This window comes from Dryas octopetala, chromosome 2 (assembly GCF_963921425.1).
Source record: "Dryas octopetala chromosome 2, drDryOcto1.1, whole genome shotgun sequence".
NCBI classification, from domain to species: Eukaryota; Viridiplantae; Streptophyta; class Magnoliopsida; order Rosales; family Rosaceae; genus Dryas; species Dryas octopetala.
The window spans coordinates 20592330-20614497 of record NC_141367.1 but is presented as its reverse complement, the minus strand read 5'-3'; the positions used below and the strand labels follow the sequence as shown (position 1 = coordinate 20614497).

The 22168-nt window shown below is 39.5% G+C and overlaps 2 protein-coding genes, 1 long non-coding RNA gene and 1 pseudogene across 15 annotated transcripts; 2 read left to right on the top strand and 2 right to left on the bottom strand.

The window, feature by feature from the left end:
- Positions 1 to 7: 7 nt before the first annotated feature.
- On the bottom strand, positions 8 to 1677 carry LOC147293959 (uncharacterized). Its single transcript, XM_086231152.1, has 3 exons — positions 1184 to 1677; positions 679 to 913; positions 8 to 529 (listed from the first exon to the last, which is right to left on the bottom strand). The coding sequence occupies exons 1-3, from the start codon at positions 1675 to 1677 to the stop codon at positions 8 to 10; spliced, it is 1251 nt and encodes a 416-aa protein (XP_086087278.1).
- A 557-nt stretch (positions 1678 to 2234) lies between these two features.
- LOC147293958 (uncharacterized) lies at positions 2235 to 6059 on the top strand. 13 transcript variants are annotated; one of them, XR_015120878.1, is made up of 5 exons: positions 2235 to 2335; positions 2430 to 2473; positions 2593 to 2698; positions 2884 to 5363; positions 5749 to 6059. It is a non-coding gene; the product is annotated as an uncharacterized LOC147293958 (long non-coding RNA). The 13 variants fall into 13 exon arrangements; XR_015120880.1 differs by having other exon boundaries at positions 2241 to 2335; positions 2435 to 2473; XR_015120873.1 differs by having other exon boundaries at positions 2253 to 2698; positions 2884 to 3047; positions 4536 to 4628; positions 5170 to 5363.
- A 3864-nt stretch (positions 6060 to 9923) lies between these two features.
- LOC147293957 (protein SIEVE ELEMENT OCCLUSION B-like) lies at positions 9924 to 15655 on the top strand (annotated as a pseudogene).
- Positions 15656 to 16728: 1073 nt separating this feature from the next.
- On the bottom strand, positions 16729 to 21221 carry LOC147293956 (cation/H(+) antiporter 15-like). Its single transcript, XM_086231151.1, has 4 exons — positions 20956 to 21221; positions 19315 to 19390; positions 17971 to 18969; positions 16729 to 17874 (listed from the first exon to the last, which is right to left on the bottom strand). Exons 1-4 carry the CDS (start codon positions 21219 to 21221, stop codon positions 16729 to 16731), a joined length of 2487 nt encoding a protein of 828 aa, XP_086087277.1.
- Between the last annotated feature and the right edge of the window lie 947 nt (positions 21222 to 22168).

Sequence of the window (22168 nt, the reverse complement as noted above, 5' to 3'; positions counted from 1 at the left end):
TTCCCCACTAGAACCGCGAAACTAAGGAGGTGAGCTCTATGCATGTCTTCTTGGATAGACGAAAAAAGCTCATAGAGTAAGTGGGGATGGCCTGTATCACCGCCTTCATCAGCACCTCCTTCCCCGCCTTAGAGAGCAATTTTTCTTGCCACCCATTAAGCCGTTGCCACACACGATCTTTTAATGGGTGAAACAGGTGTTCTTTTCCTTTTCCCACTACTGTAGGCAACCCCAGATATTTTTCATAGCATTGGACGATCGGGACGCCCAATACTTGGGAAATAATTGTGCGGTATAAATGCTCAACATTCTTGCTAAAACAAATAGCAGACTTGGAAAAATTCACAACTTGTCCAGAAGGTTCTTCATATACCTTCAATATCTGTTTGATTTCCCAAGCAGCCGCAATTGTCGCCTCCGCAAATAAAAGACTATCATCGGCGTAGAACAGATGCGTGATAGGGGGGCGGAGTGGCCCACTTTGACTCCCTGGATGAGATTCCTCCGTTCTGCAGCGTGGAGCAAGGAACTAAACCCCTCTGCGCATAGCAAGAATAAATAAGGGGATAGGGGGCAGCCTTGACGCAGGCCCCGTTGTGGGATAATGTTGCCCAATGGAATCCCCCTCCAGAGTATCGAAAACTGTACAGTGGTGATACAGTCCATGATTCTTCTAACCCATTGCTCATGAAAACCCATTTTCAGCATTATAGCTTCTAGAAAACTCCATTCCACTCTGTCATACGCCTTAGCCATATCGAGTTTAAGCGCCATCTTGGGCGTTGCGGTGACATTCTGTGTCTTAATCGTGTGGGTGGTCTCAAAGGCAACAACCACATTATCAATTATTAGACGACCTAGAACAAAGGCGCTTTGATTCTCAGAGATCACATGTGGGAGCACCCCTTTCAACCTGTTTGCAAAAGATTTAGCAACAAGCTTATAAAGAACATTGCACAGGCTGATGGGCCGAAAGTCAGTGGTCCGTTTTGGCTTAGCAACTTTAGGAATGAGCGCAATAAGAGTGTCGTTTACACAACCCACACTACAAGTACCGTTTAACACCGATAGACTAAAATCCACCACACGATCTCCCACAATATGCCAATATTTTTGATAAAATAGCGCAGGCATGCCGTCCGGCCCAGGGGATTTTGTTGGAAACATTTGAAAAAGTGCTCACTCAACCTCCTCCCGTGTGAAAGGGAGCAGTAGCTGGGTGTTCATCTCCTCTGTAATCTTCGGCATCACAGTGTCCAGTATTCTTTGCATTCCAATACCACCAGTCGAAGTGAAAAGAGAGTTAAAGTAGTCACAAAACATACTACCCACTGCAGTATCATCAGTAATCCACTCATTATGATCATCAAAAAGGCCAGATATATAGTTTCGTCGGCCTCGTTCCCTGGCATGAGCATGAAAAAAACGGGTGTTCTTGTCACCCTCCCGCAACCAGGAAATTCTAGAGCGCTGCCGCCAGTAAGTTTCATCCTCCTCGATTAGATTTTCTAGCGAAACTTCCAGTTCCCTTAGTTTGCCGCAGCGTGTGGTGGGGTTGGCAGACGCCTTGGCCTTCTCAATCTCTAGTTGAATCTTTGAGATTTGTTTTTGGCGGCTTCGGAAAAGCTTTGTGCTCCAAGTTTTCAGTCTACTAGCACAATTATTTATACCTTGCATTAGGCCAGCCCCCTCCGTCGTCGGATCCTCCCAAACATTTCGGATTATATCTTCACACCCCGTCTCACGGCACCATCGTTGTTTAAAGTGAAACCTGCGCCGACGCTGTACCGGCTGAAAGTTAGAGGTGCGAGGCGTTAACCGGGCCAGAATTGGAATGTGATCCGAACCAGGGAGTTGAATGTGCTGGGTCGTCACCTCCCCAAATAAATCAAAAATACCACGGTTCACCACCACCCGGTCCAATCGTTCTTTAACATACACTACTACAAAAAAGTTCATATATATCACTACATTAATATCAGTTTTAAAGGTTTTCGATATAATAGGTTTTTTAATATCACTTAAGTGTTTTTTTTTCAAAAATTGATATATATAATATTTTAGAGATCGCCACATTTTTTAATATGATATCTTAAGCTTTCAAATTTAATTAACTATTCATTAAAAGTGATATCTAAAGTAAAAAACTGATGGCAAACTTAATACCAAGAAAAAAGGCGCTACTGTTCACAAAACTTAAATTTTTTTTTGTTGCCTAAAACAGAACTCAAAACACAACCCACACTCACAAAGTCACAGATCGACTCTGAGCCACATCCAGACACACTCACACTCTCTCCTTCGTCGATCGTCGACCGATCTCCTTCATCGCTAGGTACTCCTCTCATCGATCTCCTTCTACTCTCTATCTCTCTCTTTTGTTTCTCACTCAAGCCCTTACTCCTCTCATCTCTCTCAATAAAACCTAGGTCAGCCTGATATCAGCTCGTCTCTTTTCTCTGCGAATCCCTGGGTTAGATTTCTTCCATCTCTCTCTCTCTCTCTCTCTCTCATCTTCTTCTTTCACTGTTTCTTTACTTCCCTCTATATCTCTCCTTTTCGCAATCCTTATCTCTCTTTCTAAAAACCTAGGTCACATCTATATTGGGAGAATTTGAAGCCCTAGTAACTGCGATCAACTTGGAAGGAAAGTGTCGTTCATCTTCTCTGGTACCTGCGCCGTCACCCTGAGCTTCAGGTTACTCATATATTAATTTCTTATTTATTTTCTTTTAGGTTTTGTTGATACAGCCTGGAACATTGGGGTTTTTCTTTTTGGGGTTTCCAAACTTCATTTGTTTTTTATTTTTGTGATTCAATTTGGGATGGGTTTGTGATTTTATTAGTTAATTTTTTTGTTTAATACATTTGAGATTACTTTAGGGTTTATGACACTAGGCGTGGGAGGACAGAGGTGGTTTCTGTTGAGATTACTTGCATCCTGTATTTGTTTGATCAATGTTCAGCGGGAACAAGCCAAGTTGAAGACAACATTCACAAGCTTATTACAAGTTGAAGACTGAAAGTTGGCATTGTTGTCTTCACAGGTACGCTTGCATTCTGTTTAATATAAAATATCTTATTAGATCTAGATTGCTGGGATGATATTTTCATATGTTAATTGTGTAAACTCAAAGTACAATAATCCTCCACTGGTCCATCTTGCCAAGTTCCCATGTTCCTTTGAAGTTGCTTTTACTTTTTGAAGGATTATTCAAATATCCATAAGTCCCTTCTGTTTAGGGATATCTGTAGTGGCATTAACTAAAAAGAGAGAAAATAAGCATAAGAATCTGTAAAGGTCAATGTTGGCAAATTCTTATACTTGGAATTAATATCATTGTTAAAGGGTTGTAATTGGGTTGATATTAAGAAAATTTTGACTTTGATGTTGTGACTGTTATGGATTCACCATGTGAACTGGAAGATATATGAAAGCTCCTTTAAGAAAATTTTGACTTTGATGTTGTGGGTTACTAATGTGAGTTTGATCAATACTTCATCTAAGATGGTAACCCAGTTTTCCTATAACTTTGCACAATTTGTGTCATAATTATGTCTTGGGGTTGATAAAATTAAAGCTCCTTTATAATTTGAATGGTGGTGTATATCCTCCCTACTTGGCTATTGTATTGTTTTTGTTTATTGAGAATGTATCAAGCAGCAATCTGTCACTATTTTTATTATCAACTTTGACAACAAATGTTGAACCATATATTTTAGATAGAGCATAAAACGTGAATAACTAAGGATTTGCTAGAATGGGTTCTCATAGTCTGTGTTGTCAATGAGTGGTAAACTTTATTTGACAACTTTGGAGGAGATTTGAGAATGGTACGTGGACCTTGATTTCTGTTGTCTGTATCCATTAGCGAGCTTGTTCCTTTTATTAATGTAATATTGTAATTGTCTTAAATTGTTATTCCTCGTTGCGTTTCTTTCACTTTGACAAATAAATTCACTCAGCATTTAAATTAATCTAAATGTTAGTAGAATAACAGAATTTAGGAGTTCTTGGTGTTGTTGTTGACTAGTCAATCTCTATGTTTGTGGGTGGGTTTGGGTGGGTGCATTCATGCTTGTGTTTGTTGATTTACCTGCATGGCACATCAATATTTGACAAGATATTTTACTAGTGTTAATATAATTCTCTGACCTTGCTGACTTTTGCTGCTCAGGTTCTTGCCTGTCTCTATCATCCAGTCATTCCTTATCTATCTAATCTTGTCTTGTTATGGTAAAGTTACATACTAAAGTGGTTTTATTTTATTTTTCAAATATTTTCTTCGTGACTTTGAGTTTAATTCATTGCTTGACAACATGCAATGACTTCTTAACTAAATCATATGACATTGGTGGTGTTATCAGTGTCATGGCTCTGAGCAGCCTCTTCATCCTCATAAAAAATATGGTTTAGACTTTAGAGTACCCCAACTTTTATAAGAAACTTTATGCATTGCTGGTTCCTTTAATTTTTATGGCAAAACATTAGTCAATATTTTTTTAGGTAATGCTAATTACTACTGCTGTAACAGTTTTCAGAAGCTAAAGTTGTATAGCTAATTATTATTGCGCTGATTCATAATCTTCTACGGAGACATCCTTCAATCAATTTTTTGGTGAATCAGGTATACCTTTTTCTAACTCAACCTCTGATGCACGCATACGTTTTTCTAACTCAACCTCTGATGCACACATGCCTTTTTCTAATTGAACCTCTGATGCACACATGCCTCTGATGTTCAAGGCCTTTGAATTCCCCCATACACACGTGCATCAACTGAGGATTTTTCTGTTTGGTCTGATTTTGATGGTTAAATAAAGAGGACAAGTTCGATATATACTTATGTCTTTTTAAATACATGTAAAACTATGGAGGATTGATTAATAAATTGAACATTAAAATATGTTTACATCTTGAAAATCTGTTTATTAACTTGATGTTCTTTCTCATTTATTCCAAGAATTGATGCTTTGGTTTTCTTTTGGTCCTCCGAATGTATTGGAATTAGGAGTAAACTTTGTTCTAGTGAGAAAACCCAGGAAATTGACAGAAATTTTTTATCCTTTTAGATATGTTGTGTTCATGATAATCAATTGAATGCAACATAAAATATATTCTATGTGATAGTTAATTATAAGGCCTGATATGGGTTATACAATTTACAGAGCTTATCGGCTCTTCCATGACCGGTGCTCTTGGTGGGTTCAATGCCCACGCCAGCAATATTGTTGCTGCAATCTACATAGCCAATGGCTAGGATCCTGCTCAGAATGTAGAGAGCTCTCACTGCATTAACATGTTGGAAGCTGTGAACAATGGCAAGGACCTTCACATCTCAGTCAGCATGCCTTCCATTGAGGTACAATACAACTAATTGATGCTTCTTTTGAGTGAATTTATCTCATTCTAAATTTTAAATGAGTTTTGAAGTTGATGTCAAATCCATGGCCTAGTTTTTTGGGGAATGTTATTCTTTTGCTTGTGTTTCTTGCATTTTTTCCTTTCTCATGTACACTACCTATCTCTATTGACATGCCTTTTGCAGTATATTGCACTTGCAAATCACTATAGGTTTGAAAATTTTCATATATTTTTCTTACAAGTTAAAATGAATTTAGATAACAATATAGACCATTTGCTATGAAATCTTGAATATTTTAGTACTATGATTTGGTATGAAAACTCAATTTGCTTCTTTTTAGTACTATGATTTTGTAATTTTGTTTGATTTTTCCAATTTTTAGGTGATCGAATTTATAAGGAAAGCAGTACACATGGGAGGAAATTGAAGTCAATGAGGTGCCGATTTCATGGGTTAATTTTGATTCAATTAGTTTGTAAAATTATTTTCCCTCATGAACTGCTGTGATACAAATTAGAATAAGTGTGCACTGCCATGCCTTGTATATTTGTACATGTTGGCTATATAGGCCTAGCTTAGATTTAAGGATGGGGTTAGAGATGAGGTCTCCCCCTAATTTTTGTGATATGTAGACATATTTTGGGTACTTGGAGATATTGAAATTTATGTGAATTGAGTATCTTTATTATATAATGGATGTTGAGCATTTATCTAAATAGGTTGCCACTAAAAAAATATGCAATACAAGTGTAATGGTATTGAGCAATTATCTCAGTTTTCAAGAAAAAATATTGATATCTAAACAGGGTTTACATAGCAATAATTTCAAAATATACGAGATCAGTTCTTTCAATTTAAGTGATATAAATCATGCCTTAAAAATCAGTTCCATCACTCAAACTGATGTCTATGAGTATATTTATACCAGTTCCATATTCTTAAAACATATAATTCAGATATACGATATCAGTTCTTAAAACCAATAACGATATCTATGAGACTATTTATACCAGTTTCGTAATTGAAAGACATATAAGTCTGATCTAAGATATCCGTTCTTATACACAATATAGATATCTATGAAAATATTTATACCAGTTCTATCATTAAAACCCATATTATTCATTTATAAGATATCAGTTATAAATATAATACTGATATAATATATTATAAATATATCAGTTATTGCGTTTTTAACCATCCGACAAGGAAAAATATATCGAATTTACAAAAGAAACTGATGTAAAATATGATATAGATATCAGTTCAAAACTGATATGTAAACCAATGAGAATAGATATCACGCTTTCCTATATCGAATTTTAGGGGCCTTAGATATCGGTAAATTACTGATATGTATGAGCTTTTTTGTAGTAGTGATAGCAGACCCCAGCTCGTCGGCATTCCCAAGTGAAAGGATCACCTGCGAAAGGAACATCTGAAAGATTACAATCCAAGAGAGTCTCCCTAAAATCCCTCATTTGACTCGCCAACTTCTCCCTGCCCCCCATTTTTCTTCCGGTCCAAGGATTTCATTAAAGTCTCCAAGAACCAACCAAGGACTAGCTTGGATCCCACCAAGCCGCCGTAGCAACTCCCATGAATGTCTTCTTTGGCTTGCCACAGGGTTACCGTAGAAACCAGTAAGGCGGAAGTGAGGGCAGCTGTCCTGAAATATCTGCATGTCAATATGTCCCTGCGAATAGGAGAGAAGTTTCAAATCTAAGCCAAAACGCCATAGCAAAATCAAACCTCCGCTTAATCCAGTACGTCCCACAAAAATTGAGCCTTTCATTCCCAGCTTAGAATGTAAATTTTCCATATGAGTATTCGTCATTTTCGTCTCCATTAGAAAAATGACGTCCGGTTTTTTTTCTCTCAAAAGATGCTTGAAAGAGGCGAATGTCCAGGGATTCCGGAGACCCCGAACATTCCAACTTAACAGTATCATTGTTCGTGGTGGGCCGGGGTATCTGGACCCACCACTTTAGCCCCTGAGGCTGGGCTTTGTGTATCTTCCATAAATCTTGCTTTTTTCTGAGCATCCAATTTAGCTTTGTCTTCCGCCTGTGCTTTCCGTTTGCCCCCACTCACAGTACCCCCACTAGTTGTACCCCCCTCCCGTGATGCTAACCGGAGGGAGAGTCTCACTGGTGAAACTTTTGGTTTTGGCACCGGGGTCCTAGCAATAACACCGTCCCCCCTCACCTCCGATGCCCCACCCGAAGATTGTAAAACTTGCTTGAGCACGTTGCCAAGTTTGGATATTTTACTTCCTTGTGATACTCCTTTTTTTTTCCACCGGGGTCATCTCCTCCCCCCCATTCCGTTTTCCTGTTTCTTTTTTCTCCCATTCTACAGCCCGTTCACGACGTTTTTGCTTCTCCTCCGCCCTCGCAGTTTGGATTACCGAAGCCAGTGTGTCGTTATCGAATGAAGATGTGGGGGCTGAGGCGCTTTGCCTCTCACCAAGGTCAACCTGAATGTTCTCAAACACTGCTTTTACCAGGATCGGACGTGTCTCTTCTAAAGGGCTCACCTAGCCCCCGTCACTGGAACCAACATTCAGCTGATGCACCTTCTTTCTCTCCTGTAGTTTTTGGCCCTCTCTATCCGTCACCTCCTCTACTATGGCCTTTATTTCCTCCCTTACCTCCTCTGTGTATCCCCCCTTCCCAACCTCCACCGGAGTAAACTTGCCAGGCTCGTTTCGTGCCACTAACCACTCCCCCCATTGATATGAAGGTTTCTTCCGTTGATCCTCCGAGATGAACTTGCAGACTTTGGAGCTATGCCCAATCCTCCCGCACGCATGGCAGTGGTAGGGAAGGCGTTCGTAGCGAAACTCGACCGTAGCCATCGCTCCTTCATCAAGGAGAAGTTTTTTGACCCGGGGTATCGGTCGGGTTACATCAATTCGCACCCGAGCACGAAGAAATCGGCCAACCAGGTGTGCTTCGAATCCTCCAGCAACCTCAATACACTGTCCAATACCATCTCCAATTATCTTCCCAATTTCCTCTGTCATATAATCAAAAGGGAGATTGTGAAATTGCACCCAGAAATCTGCAAACTTAAGTTGCATCTGGGATGGAGCGATTCTGCCATTCGGTTCTTCCAGTAGCACAAGTGCTTTATCGAAAGTCCAGGGCGCTTGCAGAATCACTTGCTTCTTATCCTCCTCAAAGGCAAACGTGAACAAGAAAAGATTGGGTCCCAAATCTTTCACAGTCACAGCCCCCATCGCATCCCAAATCTTCACCATTGTTTGTTTAAAGGCTGTCCTGTGGAAAGTTTTACCCGTCAACACATGTCCCACCAGACTACGCTGCATGACCTCGCTGTTTGTCGTTGAGCGTGGTCGTTCGATTTGAATGAAATCAATCTCGACTTCAGTCAGAGTCAGAGTTCTGGAGAAACTCGTTTCTATCTCCTCCATCGGTCGGCAGAGTCCCAGTCGAAGAGGCACCTCTGAGAAGATGATCGTCTCAAATTTGAGCACAGCGATGCCGGCCAGATGCAAAAGAACCAACCCTAGCCGTCAAAGCCCAATACTTTGCGCAGAAGTTAGGTTTTGGAAAAAACTCCCGCTTGAAGAAGGAGAGTACCCGTAGGTTTGTTTAGTTGAGCCACTTAAATACTGTGTACTTTCTTTCTTACTGTTTGGAACGTTTATTTGTTGCTTGAATGGTTCAAATGCATGATCAATTATCAATGTTGGATCGATTAAATAAAATAAGATAGATTAAAATTAGTTACGTACTGCCCGTACGTAGCATATATAAAACTTTGGAAAGTAATCATGAATTGATTTATCGAAGTTTAGAACACTAGGCGAGCATCATTCAACTCACATTTGTCAACGATTCATCTAGCATGAATAAGAGAAGAGTAATGTTCGACAAAAAAAAAAAAGAGAAGAGTAATGTTTGACCAAAATAACATAGAAAAGAGTTTTCTCAAAAAAAAAAAAAAAGAGAAGTGTAATATTCGAACAAAAAATTATTATTTTATATCATATTTCGACTGACAAATTGTTTCAGCCGTTAGATTTGTAAATAAAAAAAATAGATTGAATGGACAGCCCATATCACGCTAGTAGGTTGGCGTTTTTTTTTTTTTTTTAAATTTTAAAAGCAACAGTCCGTTGATCCGCATCGGTCAATAGATTTGGACTGTGCGCTGCTTGCACGCGAGGAGCAGCGCATTGCTGCTCGGTTCTATCACATGAGCCCCATGTTGTCGGCTACTTTATTCATCTTCCCCTTTTTCTTTTAATACTCGCAACACAATTCAATAATTCCATTTAATTATACCAACCCAAATTTAAAGCAAAAGGATGTTGTGGTCATTTCGCCGCCCCAATTCTCTCTCCAAAAATCAGTATGTTCGCACACACACATGGCTGGGGCCCACCACCTATTGCACTTAGCCTCTATTGCTCTCAAACAAATCCTTTTATGGATCTCACCTATCACTCTCAAATGGCTTCACTCTCAATATTCTTGCCCACTACAAGAGGGTGATAGCCATTTGTTGCCCATGCATTGCTCTTAAATGGCTATGGCCCTCACCATTGTGGATACTTGTCAGCATGTAGTCTGTTGTATCACTGTATTTATTGTTTTCGATTAAAAAAAGAAAGGGACCCCTAATATTAGAGGATTAATAGGGGAAACTGAACATGTGATTAAGCATTTAGCGTTTAGGGTGCAAGGGGGTAATTATTTTGATGAGCTCTTTGCTTTGATTATACACTACACAATTATAGGCACACATAAAATTAAGACGACATTAATTATGAACAGAGTGGTTCTGAAAAACTTAAAGAACTTATCTACTACCTCTATAGGGAAAAAGCTAGTTATAATCACTCATTTATATATGTGATAATTAAGGTCTTTGTGTTCCCAGCATTTGAGTTATTGTGATGGACCAATTCGCCAATTCGTCCATACGTACTTTTCATTCTAGCAAATTGTTTGAGTAAAATTTCACGTGGATATATATAATAAGGGATATATATACGTACAGTAATTTACTTCAACCATATTCACGTGTTATTGCTGGCTGATAACTTCAATCCGCTGGTACAAGTAGGCCGTTTCAAGCCAATTAAAGCTTAATTAGTAAATAGTATAATCAATAAAGTTGTTTAAGGGCACTATATTAGTGATACAAAATTAAATTGTCAATATAATCGATCTTCATGACCAATTTAATTTGTGAATTAGTAAACTAGTAGTTAGTCATTATAATGTAGACCACATTTCTAATAAAGTTGAGAATCTTGAGATCTACATAGACAAATGATTAATATAAAATTAACAATGTAATTTACAATGAGCTAAGCTAAATCATTATTAAATGTGGTACAAAAGAGTTGTTAATTATCACTTTAGTTTGAAGTAAGACAAGTAATTAATAATATTGTTTAAACAGGTTAAGATCGACGTCTCAAGGAGAAAGAATGTGTTATTGTTCATTTTGAGCCTGTACATCTCCGATGATGACATTTCGATTCTCAAACACATCCATGAATTTACAAAGAAAGAGGATCAATACAAGATTATGTGGATTCCCATTGTGGAGCACTGGACCGACGACCTGAGAAAGAAGTTTGAGGTTCTCAGGTCTAAGATGCCATGGTATACAGTGCAGCACTCTGCACCCATAGCAGGCATCAAGTTCATCAAGGAGGAGTAGAACTTCAAGGGTAAGCCTTCACCGGTGGTGAGAAACCCACAAGGCAAAGTCGAGCATTCAAACGCTCTCCATATTGTTCAGAGTAATGTGGAGCAATGTCCCACATCGGAAAACTAGAGCTTAGCATATGTGCTTATAAGTCTTGGGCCTCTCCACTTATTGCCAATTAGTTTTGGGTTAGATGCTCTAATTCTATCATGGTATCAGAGCTTGGTTATCTGCGTGCAAGGCCCAACAGTCACACATGCTCCCATGTCACCTAATACAATTTGTTCACATGTAAGGCTCAAAATCTCGCCACACGTATGGGGGTGTGTTGAGAGTAATGTGGAGCAATATCTCACATCGGAAAACTAGAGTTTAGCATATGTGTTGTGCTTATAAGTCTTGGGCCTCTCCACCCATTGTCAATTGGTTTTGGGTTGGATGCACTAATTCTATCATGGTTGTTCACTCGTTTTTAGCCAAGGTTAGCCAAAAGCAACACTTTGGTCCGTTTTCGTGTAAGTGTGGGGCGTGTCACCGTTAAGCTAAGTTTTGACTCGATCGGAATGTGATAGTGATTGGGTTGAGTAACCGCGCCTAAATTGATTCTTATCAAGCGATTGATCGGCCAAGCTAGGAACCACTCTTGGCCTAGGTTCTTTTCTAAGGCTCTTAAAGGCCTAGTCGGAATCGGAATCCAACCCACTAGTTGGCCTCCTTAGAATTACGTGATCGAACTCGTGCACAAAGTGGTGCAAATGCCCAAGCAAAATAAAGAAACTATGGATAACAAAAATATAATGAAACTCAATACGATTTTGACCAACCAAGTCAACTTTAAGATTCAAAGAAACAATGAAAATAACAGGCATTAGATTGAGGGCGAATGAAAGAAAAGTTGAAATAAGAACAAACAAAGTTGCATGAAAAGTAAAGAACAAAAATGAATCGATACCACAAGCTTTTGGGAAGGATGATGGCAGAGCTACAAACCTAGTGAACTAGAACTATTGAAAACCTAAAAGCACCTTGAACGATAGCAACTAAGTAAAATCGAAAGCAAAAAAACTTTGAGGGATTCTTGAGAGCTTGAGAAATTTGTGAGTTGATTGATGTGTGTTGAACGTTCTCTTTTTCTCTTCTGAATGCGTCTATATATAAGGGTTAGGATAGCAATGGGCCATTACTTGGCCCGGAATTCCCCCTAGACTCCTTGTACGGATGAGATTTGAACTCTCTTGAATTTAAGATTAGACCAGATTCTTCCTTGATAACCACGTGATCTTGAGCATTGATGGTCGATGAGAATACTTTCCAAATTTGAACTCTTTATTTGGACGAAATTCTAGCTTAAGTAAAACTTCTTGGTGGATGAGAAATCCTTATGTGACTTGGGCAGAACCATTATTGGCTAAGAAATTTCATCAAGAACGTTTCGGGTTTGATCGAACTCTTTGAGGCTTTAGCTTAATAAAAATTCGGCCCAAATATTGAGACCCAAGCTTAAAAAATAAAATAAAACGACTCAGCCTCAAAACTAGGTTGGAGTCAACTCTTTTATTTTATTTTATTTTATTTTATACCCAATAATAAAACTGTCCAGCCCATTTTTATCTTCGATCAGGCTGATTTTGTTATTTTAAATACATAATCCGGCCTCAAACTAGGCCGAAATTATTTCTCTTTGCTTGAAATTATACATAGTCTAGCAAATTGCATTTAGTTGGGCCAACTCATTCTATAAAAACACGAGAAAGAGATGACATGGCCTCTAAATAGGCTGAAATCACTCTTTTATTTTGATACAACATAATGAGTTGGGCCTCAATAAAATATTCTGGCCTTTTACTCACTCAAGTCGAGCCACTTTCATGATCCCTCGCCAAAATCCGGCCTCCTCTAAGCCTTTGAAGTCACTTCACAAAATATTTTCGCCCAACCTCTTATAGTGGGTGAACAACACTTTTGAAACGAAGGATGGGGTAGTCTGGATAGATTTTAATTGATTACTTTCATTATGTTCACAAGGCTGGGCGATCAACACAGTTGATATTTGGGCGAAATAATCATGAAAAAAGATTGGGTGATCAAAACATAAAAAATAGGGAAAGAAAGTTGTCCGGGCTATATAGAAGGTATTCCAGTGTAAAAGATGCTAGAGTAGTTGGGCGGATAGAAATAATGGGAAAAAAGCAATCCAGACCAATCATAGGATATTTTGTAGGTGAAGATAGGTTGGATAGCCTAGAACGAATTTTAGTAGAAAATGAGATGAGAGAGGCTAGACAAAATAGGAAGAAGAAGGCCGGACAAAACAAGAAGGATGAGGCTGGACAAAATATATATTTATAGGCTTTGGGTGGCCAACTTCCATGTGTCTTTTTCAAAATAGTCTGGGCCCACTTAAAAGTGAAAAACCACTTTTTGTCTTTAAAACATGTATTTGGCTAGGCATAATATATATATACTTATATGTATATAAATATATATTATTTATTAAATTCCCAGCCACCCATATATATATATACATATATATATGAACTACCAATAACACCCGTAAGCTTCCAATATCAATGCCACACAATGACATGCTTTATATATAACGTATGTATATATATATACATATAAACTCAAAACGTCAATTAATCTCTCTCTTCAATTAATTCACCCAGCCAATTATATATATATCAATTTACAAACATCCATTGTCACTTTCTTGCTGGCATTTCGGCAATTTCTATCCATTAAACCAACTCATAGCTATACATATACATCTATGTACGAATGCCCAGGCTACAAAGTTTGATTGCAATTTTCTATTTGCTCTGCATATAGGTACATTGATCCAACCATCAACTTTCCTTTCTTCTACAAAAAATCTCTATTTCAAATTGACTCCAAGTAACTCACACGAAAGCCACTCTAAGCTGGTTGGGCTTCCCGCATTCAATATTCACCATCATCAATTTGGTCTCTTCTTCCTGCTTTATTGAATTTCAAAATTGGCTGAGCCTTACTTGCATATTTCACTCAGTGCAACCCATCAACCAAACAACACAAACTACATTTATATTTGCCAGCACTCCTTGCAATTTCTCTCCTTTTTTTTTTCTTTTTTTGATTCAAACAACCAACAAACAACTACTAGTTGGATTTTAAGCCACCCAAATATCAAAATAAGTTATTACACATGCTTCTTCTTCATCTGAAATACTCAACCATTCATTTGGATGTCATCTTGTGGTTTTTGGAACCCCATTAGCAGCCCCCTTCAACTCTCTTGGTTCAATGGTAATACCGCACGCTATGTGTTCGATTTAAGTCTCCACTTAGCTTGGCATGACTCAAACTTCATCAATGAAGGTAGGTCGGCCTTCCCCTCCACAATCATTCCCATTCTACTTGTCTTGCCATGGTAAATGCTAATTTATGGCCCAAACAATGGTATCAGAGCCAGGTTATCTGCGTGTAAGGCCCAACGGCCACACGTTCTCCCACGTCACCCAATATAATTTGTCCACGTGTAAGGCTCAAAATCTCGTCACACATGCGGGAGCGTGTTGAGAGTAATATGGAGCAATGTCCCACATCGGAAAACTAGAGTTTAACATATATGCTTATAAGTTTTGGGCTTCTCCAACCATTGCCAATTGATTTTAGGTTGGATGCTCTAATTCTATCACACATGATTCGGGTATGGGGAGTCAAGGCCTTCCCTTTCACAAGGATAAGAAAGAACACCTCTCACAATCTGGTGGAGATAGTTGGGTTGGCCATGTTGTTGATGGCATTCACCTATCGCTACCAAACTGGGTAATAATTCCTTTTGCCAAATGAAATTTGAGGGGCATGATTTGTTATGTTAGATTTGCACTTTTGATTATTTTGTTTTTTTTTTTTTTTTGTGTGGTTTTCATCATATATATGTTGATGGAACAGATGAAAAAGGAAAGTACATTTTCTTCTATGGTGGCAAAGACAAAGAATGGATCCAACAATTCACAAAGAAAGCAACAGCCCTTGCAAACGAGCCCTCCTTCAAGGAAGCAAAGATTCACATAGAGTTGGTGTGCGTGGGGAAGGGCAGGAAGGGAGAGGACGACCATGGCATTCTAGGCCGTTTCTGGACCGGCATAGAAAGCCTCTTCTTCACCAAAGTTCACAAGCAGGTCGACACTGTCACACAAGAAATTCAGAAGCTGCTTACTTACAAAAACGAAAGTGGATGGGCCTTGCTCAGCAAAGGGTCTACTGTGTTGGTCACTGGTCATGGTGTCTCCATCTTGAAGGTCATAGAGGATTTTGACAAATGGAAGGACCATGTGCGCGAGAAAGGGTTTGAATTTTGCTTCAAGGCATACCATGAGAGGCTTCGTCTTGCTAGTCGACCTTGCTGCTGCCTCAATATTCCGGGCAGCACGGGAAAGGTCTCCAAGACGATGAAGTGCCCGGATTGCCAGCGCAGCATGGAGACCTTTATCAACTACAAGTGCTGCCACATTGATGGTCTTACGACACATCATTTGAATGCTGCTATTTGGACCTCATTTATTAATCACTTCAGACAAGTTGATCACACATTAGTGGAATCCAAATAAGTATCCGTACTAGTACTACTACCATGTGTTTTGGGCGTTGTGGCAATTAATAAGTTCCATCTGTCTAGGAAGTTTATGTTATGTTATATGTTTGCTAGAATAAAGGAATTAAACATGTATATATACATGTTGTCTCATGCACCGTGATGCATGGTAATTAATATTCCGATGCCTGTGTGGAGTGGTGGTTGAGTAATTGTTGTCCTACTATGTTGATGTTGATGATGTGTCAATATTGAACCAATTCCTGATGGGATCCGGATGTTCATGAATTGTTTAATTAGTTAATTAATGTATTTCTTTGGTCAATATTTGTATTGGATAAATCCATTAATGTACGATTCTATCCAATCTCTTCTTTCCATTTCATCCATTTCTCGCATCCTCTTCGATCACTAGCTATTACTGCTACCCCATTAGCCATGTCGTCCTTGTAAGATGAATAAACCCAAGGCCCCATTGCCAAGCATTTCTAGTGGACTTCATGAAATTCCATAGCCCAAATCCACCCCTTTTATCATTCAGCACTATTCGATCTGTCACTAATTCCATAGCCATTCATCATTCACTGTTCGTCATTCTAGCTTAAACAATGTTTGTAACTAGGAAAATTGTGTTTCAGTTTTGTTATCTATCATGGATTGATGTTAGTGAAACGTTTCACTTTAAAAAAAGGGTTAAAATGTTGTTTTTTTTTTTGTAACTGAGGGTGTTCTAGGCCAGTTTTTGCGTATTAGACTAATCCCTCGAACCGGTCAAAGACAAACAATTTACGCCGAGCCTAGGTGGATTCACAAAGAATTTTACCTCCCTTGCTACCTGACTCTAAGTTAAAGTTGAACTGGAGACTTGAACTCAGGTGCCTGAGTTTACTGCTACACATCCGAACCAACTCCTCCACAACTTTGAGGCTAAAATGTTCTTTGTATATAGGAGATGCATGTCACGTACGTATAATTACACGAGATTAGGATACAAAATAAAGGCACAAAATAGGGTACTTTAATTCATTGTCCTAAGTAAGGCCCCATGTTAATTTTCGGTAGGCCTCGAAATGAGGAGCGCCATGCACTTTATCCACTTATGGATGCATGATGAGAAGCTTGGGAAGAAATGTCGATGCTATCTTGGATGACCAACACATTCGCCATCCCCCCACAAAAATCCAAGGAAGCAAGCATGTCGCCAACCACTCCCAGCTCTGCATTCTCCATGAAGGCCGCCATTTCTTCGTCCCTCAACGACACTTGATTGTGCCGCCGCCCCACCATCACAAGGTCGTAGTTGGCCTGCAACTTCCTAATCTCATCCACAACGTGCACACCGTCTTCTACCTCTATGTCTCGCCAATCCAAGATAGGGTTCCTCTTGTTCCTTAGCTTAAACTTGTCGACCAACGCCTCGTCCACCTTCGCCTCCTCTTCGTTGCCCTTTGTTTTATTCCGCAATGTGAACCTGAACACCGTCATCACCACCTCCGGGTTGCCTGACATGCGGCGCGCATAGGCTAATGCCTCGCGGTCGTCGGGCCCACCAATAAAAAACACCCCAACATTGCAGGAGAATTGGGTACGCAAGCTGAGACGACAAGACAAGTCTCTATCGACAAGTATTCCAACGGTACAAGGGGAATATGATTGAACATTGACATTGAAATGGCGGATGTCGGCGGTGATGGCGGAGGGGCCAACCATGGTCTGGTGGTTTTCATGGAATGGTATGATAATGAGAGGAATGAGGTTGTCATTGGCTAGACGGAAAATGGGGTCGTGCATGCTTCTATAAGGGGCGACCATGGTGTAGGGTTGGATTAGAACCGGCCCTTTGGAGTGTTTGGAGTAATTCTCAAGGGCTTGCATGATGTGATAGGTGGGTGAGTTTGTGCGCCTCAATGAGCTTCTCTGCTTTTTGAGAGGGACTAGAAGTGGTGCCAAGCGGCCCATGAGCTCCACCGCATGGATGACGTAGGCGCAAATAGGGCTTGCTTCTGTTGGGTTTGAGGCTTCCAGGAGGAAGATGATGTTGCGCACACTTTCTTCGTTGTGGACACAGAAAAGAATGCCAAGCATTTCTGTGTCTCTTGGCACTGACTGCATATTTTTTACACTCTCTCCCACTCGTAGTTGAGGCTTGTATAAGAAATGAACCAACGGTGTTGCAATCATGGTCAAAGCCATGGCAGACAACACCATTTGAGTAAAACATTCTTCATTTATGGCCTGCATATATATGCAATTAAGAATATTAATTGGGTATCCAAATCAATACTATTACATGCAACTACTGCTTCAAACAAATGAAATTGGTGGAATTACCTTTTTGGTCCTCCATCGATTATAATCCATAAGCTCCACTATACCCTTGATACTCATGATGACGCCGAGTATGAGACTGTTTTTCAACTTCATTTTGCACAACACTCCAGCCACCGCAATTGCCACAATCTTTGCAGCATATGTGACAACAAGGAAAATCTCAAGTTTGACAAAAGTGATCCAATTGCAAAGCGTATACACATTTATGTAGAAGCCAACACGAAAAAAGAAGACTGGCATAAGAAATTCGGAGACCAAGAATTCGGTCTTATTTACTATTGTTGCACCAAGAGGCTGTCCATGTGGCATGACTAACCCCAGAATTATAGGGCCAGCAGTAGCCCTTGTGCCTATGGCATCAGAGACAAATGCCAAGACCAGAACCAAAAGTTGGATAGCAACTACATAACATTCCTTTACTTGGTCACCAGTAGCCTCCGTTTCATCGGCAATCAATTGTAGAAGAGGTCGTACGAAATAGAAGATGAAACATCCCAAACAAAAATAGGAAACCAAAGCCTCTAACCCGTTGATTGAAAATCGCTCTTGAACTAAGAAAGTGATTGCCATGGCGGACCATGCAAGCACATCGTTGAGCATTCCACAGGACATGGCAATTTGGCCCAACTCGGAAGTCATGAGGTTGAGTTCGTCCAATGCCTGAGCAATGACCGGAAAGAAAGAAGAAGACAACGTAAACGAAGAATAGGGGCCAAAGAATCCTCTTCCATCCATTCCGGGAATGTTGTTGGACAACTGCCGAAGGGTTAAGCTCGCTGCCAGAGGGAATAGGAGGCCTGGAAGACCAATCTTGCAAGCAGTCTCTGCGCTCCTTCTCAGCAGGGATAAGTCAGTTTTCACTGAGATTAGGAACATGGAGTATATTGTGCCTACAACTGCTATTGTGTCAAACAATGGGAACTCTTTTCCTTTGTATAGTAGTTGCTCTTTGATTGCCTGCTTCTGCCCTAGAATAGAGGGCCCCCAGATAATGCCAGCCTGAAAGAAAAAAAAGAGGTACACATATTAGGCGTATAGGACCGTCCCATGTAAGTTTTTCTCGGAATAAGCCTATATATGTATGCATACCATGAGATTGCAGACAAATTTGGTTTGTCCCAAAGGCCTCAGAAAAGCATAAAGAAATCGGGAGGTAACGACGATTAGGATGATTTGGGCCATCATTAGAGGATATGGATAATCTAAAGGGTTATGTTGGATCCACATCCCTTTGGAGCTAGTAGGCTGAAGCGGTTTACAAAGCGCTCTTTGATTTCTTCCCTGCTCCATCATATGGCTAATATATGTGACCTCTTAAGATACTAGCCATTTCTCTTTATGTACCTCTCCCAATGACCTTGATGCCATAATCCTCAATCCACGTTGAGTGGGTTCAGGTCTGGTCCTGATCCTAATCAACCTTAATTATGAATCATATATCCAACAGATTGAAAATGAAATTCAATATATATTAATAAGACAGCAGAAACAGATTGAAATTTAATGGTCACTATGCGTGCTCAGGGTAAGAGACATTGTCAGTTTGCCGTTGCCCAGGTAAGAGACGTTGTCGGCCTGCAGTTCTTGTCATAGTACTAGAAGGTCGACTGGCAGCCAGGTTAATGAAGGGTTAGGTCAAAGACAAACACTCAAACAGAAAGGAGTTGGTGATTAAGTTGTCAACTGATTTCAGTTTATAGTAACAGCTAGATAACTAATTAGAAGTCAGTACGTTATTGATGAGCTGGAGTTAATTTGTTAGTGGTCAATTATTCGATTTTGTGTATAAATACATGGTTGTAATCTTGAATTATTGTTATCGATCACTTCCAAGAGAAAAAATAATCTTGAATTTTAATTTATCAATGAAAAATAATCTTAAATACATGGTTTTAATTTGTCGATCTGACTTGCATATAATGTTGCATGCATACCACCGCAAAGCATGTAAGAGGAAGAAGAAGAATATGGGATCGAGTGAGGGAGTACTATGCTAACAGTGGTTGAAGAAAGCATGAGAAAACTAAGAGAAACCAAGAAAATGAGGCTCTGTATTGATTGAATAATCAAAGTTACAAAAGAGTAAGAGAGCTCGAAGCTCATATACAACAGAAGACCAATCTTGCAAAACTAACTAAAACAGAACCACACAATTCTAACAAAGCTATCCACATGTCACACAGCTATTGAACATCTTCTAACAAATTTATTAATAAGAGAACCAATGAAATGCTGACAGCTGGCTGTACACTTAACATCCCCCCTCAACCTCAGCAAGGGGACCGAGCCTGAGGTTGCAACAATGGTGGTGATGTAGAGAGCTATGAAGTCCCTTAGTGAGAACAGTCAACTTGAGAGAAGTGACAGTACTAGTGAACATGAGGTGCCAACCTGTTCCGAGAACATTTGCTAATCGAAGAACCATCATTCGCATCAAGTTGTTGCAAAGACACAGTGAACCAGATGACTAGTGTGCTCTACTTCTTCAACCTTGCTTTCAATCGACACAACTACACTCCTAACCAACAATCTTTGCACCACAATAATCACTACCACACAATCAACGACAACTACAACTCCTTTACAACTTCTCAATCAACTACATCTCAGAACACAATCACACGACTTCATCTGCAACTTCAACTTCAAATTCAACTACAACTTCAACTTCAACTTCAACTTCATCTTCAACTTTTTATTTTGTGTTTTATTTTTTACAACTAACAACTTCAACTTTAACACAGAACTCAATCAACTACAACTGCTTTGCACAACAATTAACAACAATCCAACTTCTTTTCAACCACCACACAACGATAATATGTCCACAACAATCCAAGAAGAAGCACACAATCACCATAGCACCAGTCAAAAACAATACACAAGAACACAAAGAATGACCCCCAAGATTCACAATTGAACTCAAAGAACAAAGCACCAAATACACCAAATTAAGGACAGAGAATACCCGATTAACCAAAGAACCTCAAAGAAGCACCAAGAACTCTGATCGAACCCAAGAAGACATCCAAAGCAAACCCACTTCCCAAGACTAACCCATGAATCTGCCTCCCCAGAGCAAGCAAACCCATCTGCGCAGAGGCAGTCAGAGCGCTGACCAAAGTCACCTCGTCAAGCCTCGTAGACCCATCAGCCAACATTTTATCAAACACCTGGAGACCATCCCAGTTGCGATGGTTTAGCAAGTACCCAGAAACAATGGCAGAGTACGTACAAGGAAATAAGACCATTCTGAATGAAAACGTCGTCGTCAAGCCCGAGTATAAGAGTCAAAAAGTGAAGCTAATGAACAGAACCAAGAAATTGGGGTTTTCAAATTCGTGAGATTAGGGATTTCATTTTATCGATGCCTAAACAAGAATTATGAGTAGAGAAACCAAGAGACGAATCCAAGGTTTGAAAAACGCAATTGAAGATGTCAGATTTGTAAAGAACAAAGGAGATAGCAAGAAATCATAGAAAAAGAAGACTGTCTGGATACTAAGAAAATAGGAAACTGCTTGCAAAGAAAAAAAAAATTGAATATAGGTGAAGAGATAGAGATGCAAATGAAGAAAGCATCAAAGATCAGCAATCAAAAGACGCAGCAAACTATCCAAATTCATCTAAGAAGCTTGAAGTATCGTCAATGGCGCTAGCCAATTGCTCTGATACCATGCTAACAGTGGTTGAAGAAAGCATGAGAAAACTAAGAGAAACCAAGAAAATGAGGCTCTGTATTGATTGAATAATCAAAGTTACAAAAGAGTAAGAGAGCTCGAAGCTCATATACAACAGAAGACCAATCTTGCAAAACTAACTAAAACAGAACCACACAATTCTAACAAAGCTATCCACATGTCACGCAGCTATTGAACATCTTCTAACAAATTTATTAATAAGAGAACCAATGAAATGCTGACAGCTGGCTGTACACTTAACATACTAGAGCAATTAATAACATAATATCTCATATGTGTTTTCGCACTATAGTACTCCACTTATAATCGTGAGATGTAATTAATTGAATGGGTGTTTTCGATCAAGTGATATAAATGGTTCATTGGGATGGTTTTCAAGCCATTTCTTTGAAACTGCTTGTATTTCCATGTTCTATATGTTAGCTAATACCTATTGTATGCCAGGCCGGTCCAAAAATTTAGGAGGCCTAGGCAAGAATAAAACTTGGGGCTCTTTG

What these genes read in the sequence shown, in the direction of transcription:
- LOC147293956 (XM_086231151.1), bottom strand. Translation starts at nt 21,221, where the DNA reads ATGGTCTTATTTCCTTGTACGTACTCTGCCATTGTTTCTGGGTACTTG. An exon ending in GTTCTTGGTGCTTCTTTGAG is followed by an intron (nt 19,391 to 20,955) that starts GTTCTTTGGTTA and finishes TTCATAATTAAG; the next exon opens with GTTGATTAGGATCAGGACCA. An exon ending in CATCAAGGTCATTGGGAGAG is followed by an intron (nt 18,970 to 19,314) that starts GTACATAAAGAG and finishes TTTTTCTTTCAG; the next exon opens with GCTGGCATTATCTGGGGGCC.
- LOC147293959 (XM_086231152.1), bottom strand. Translation starts at nt 1,677, where the DNA reads ATGCAAGGTATAAATAATTGTGCTAGTAGACTGAAAACTTGGAGCACA. An exon ending in TTCACACGGGAGGAGGTTGA is followed by an intron (nt 914 to 1,183) that starts GTGAGCACTTTT and finishes TTTTGCAAACAG; the next exon opens with GTTGAAAGGGGTGCTCCCAC. An exon ending in TGGGTTTTCATGAGCAATGG is followed by an intron (nt 530 to 678) that starts GTTAGAAGAATC and finishes AGAGGGGTTTAG; the next exon opens with TTCCTTGCTCCACGCTGCAG.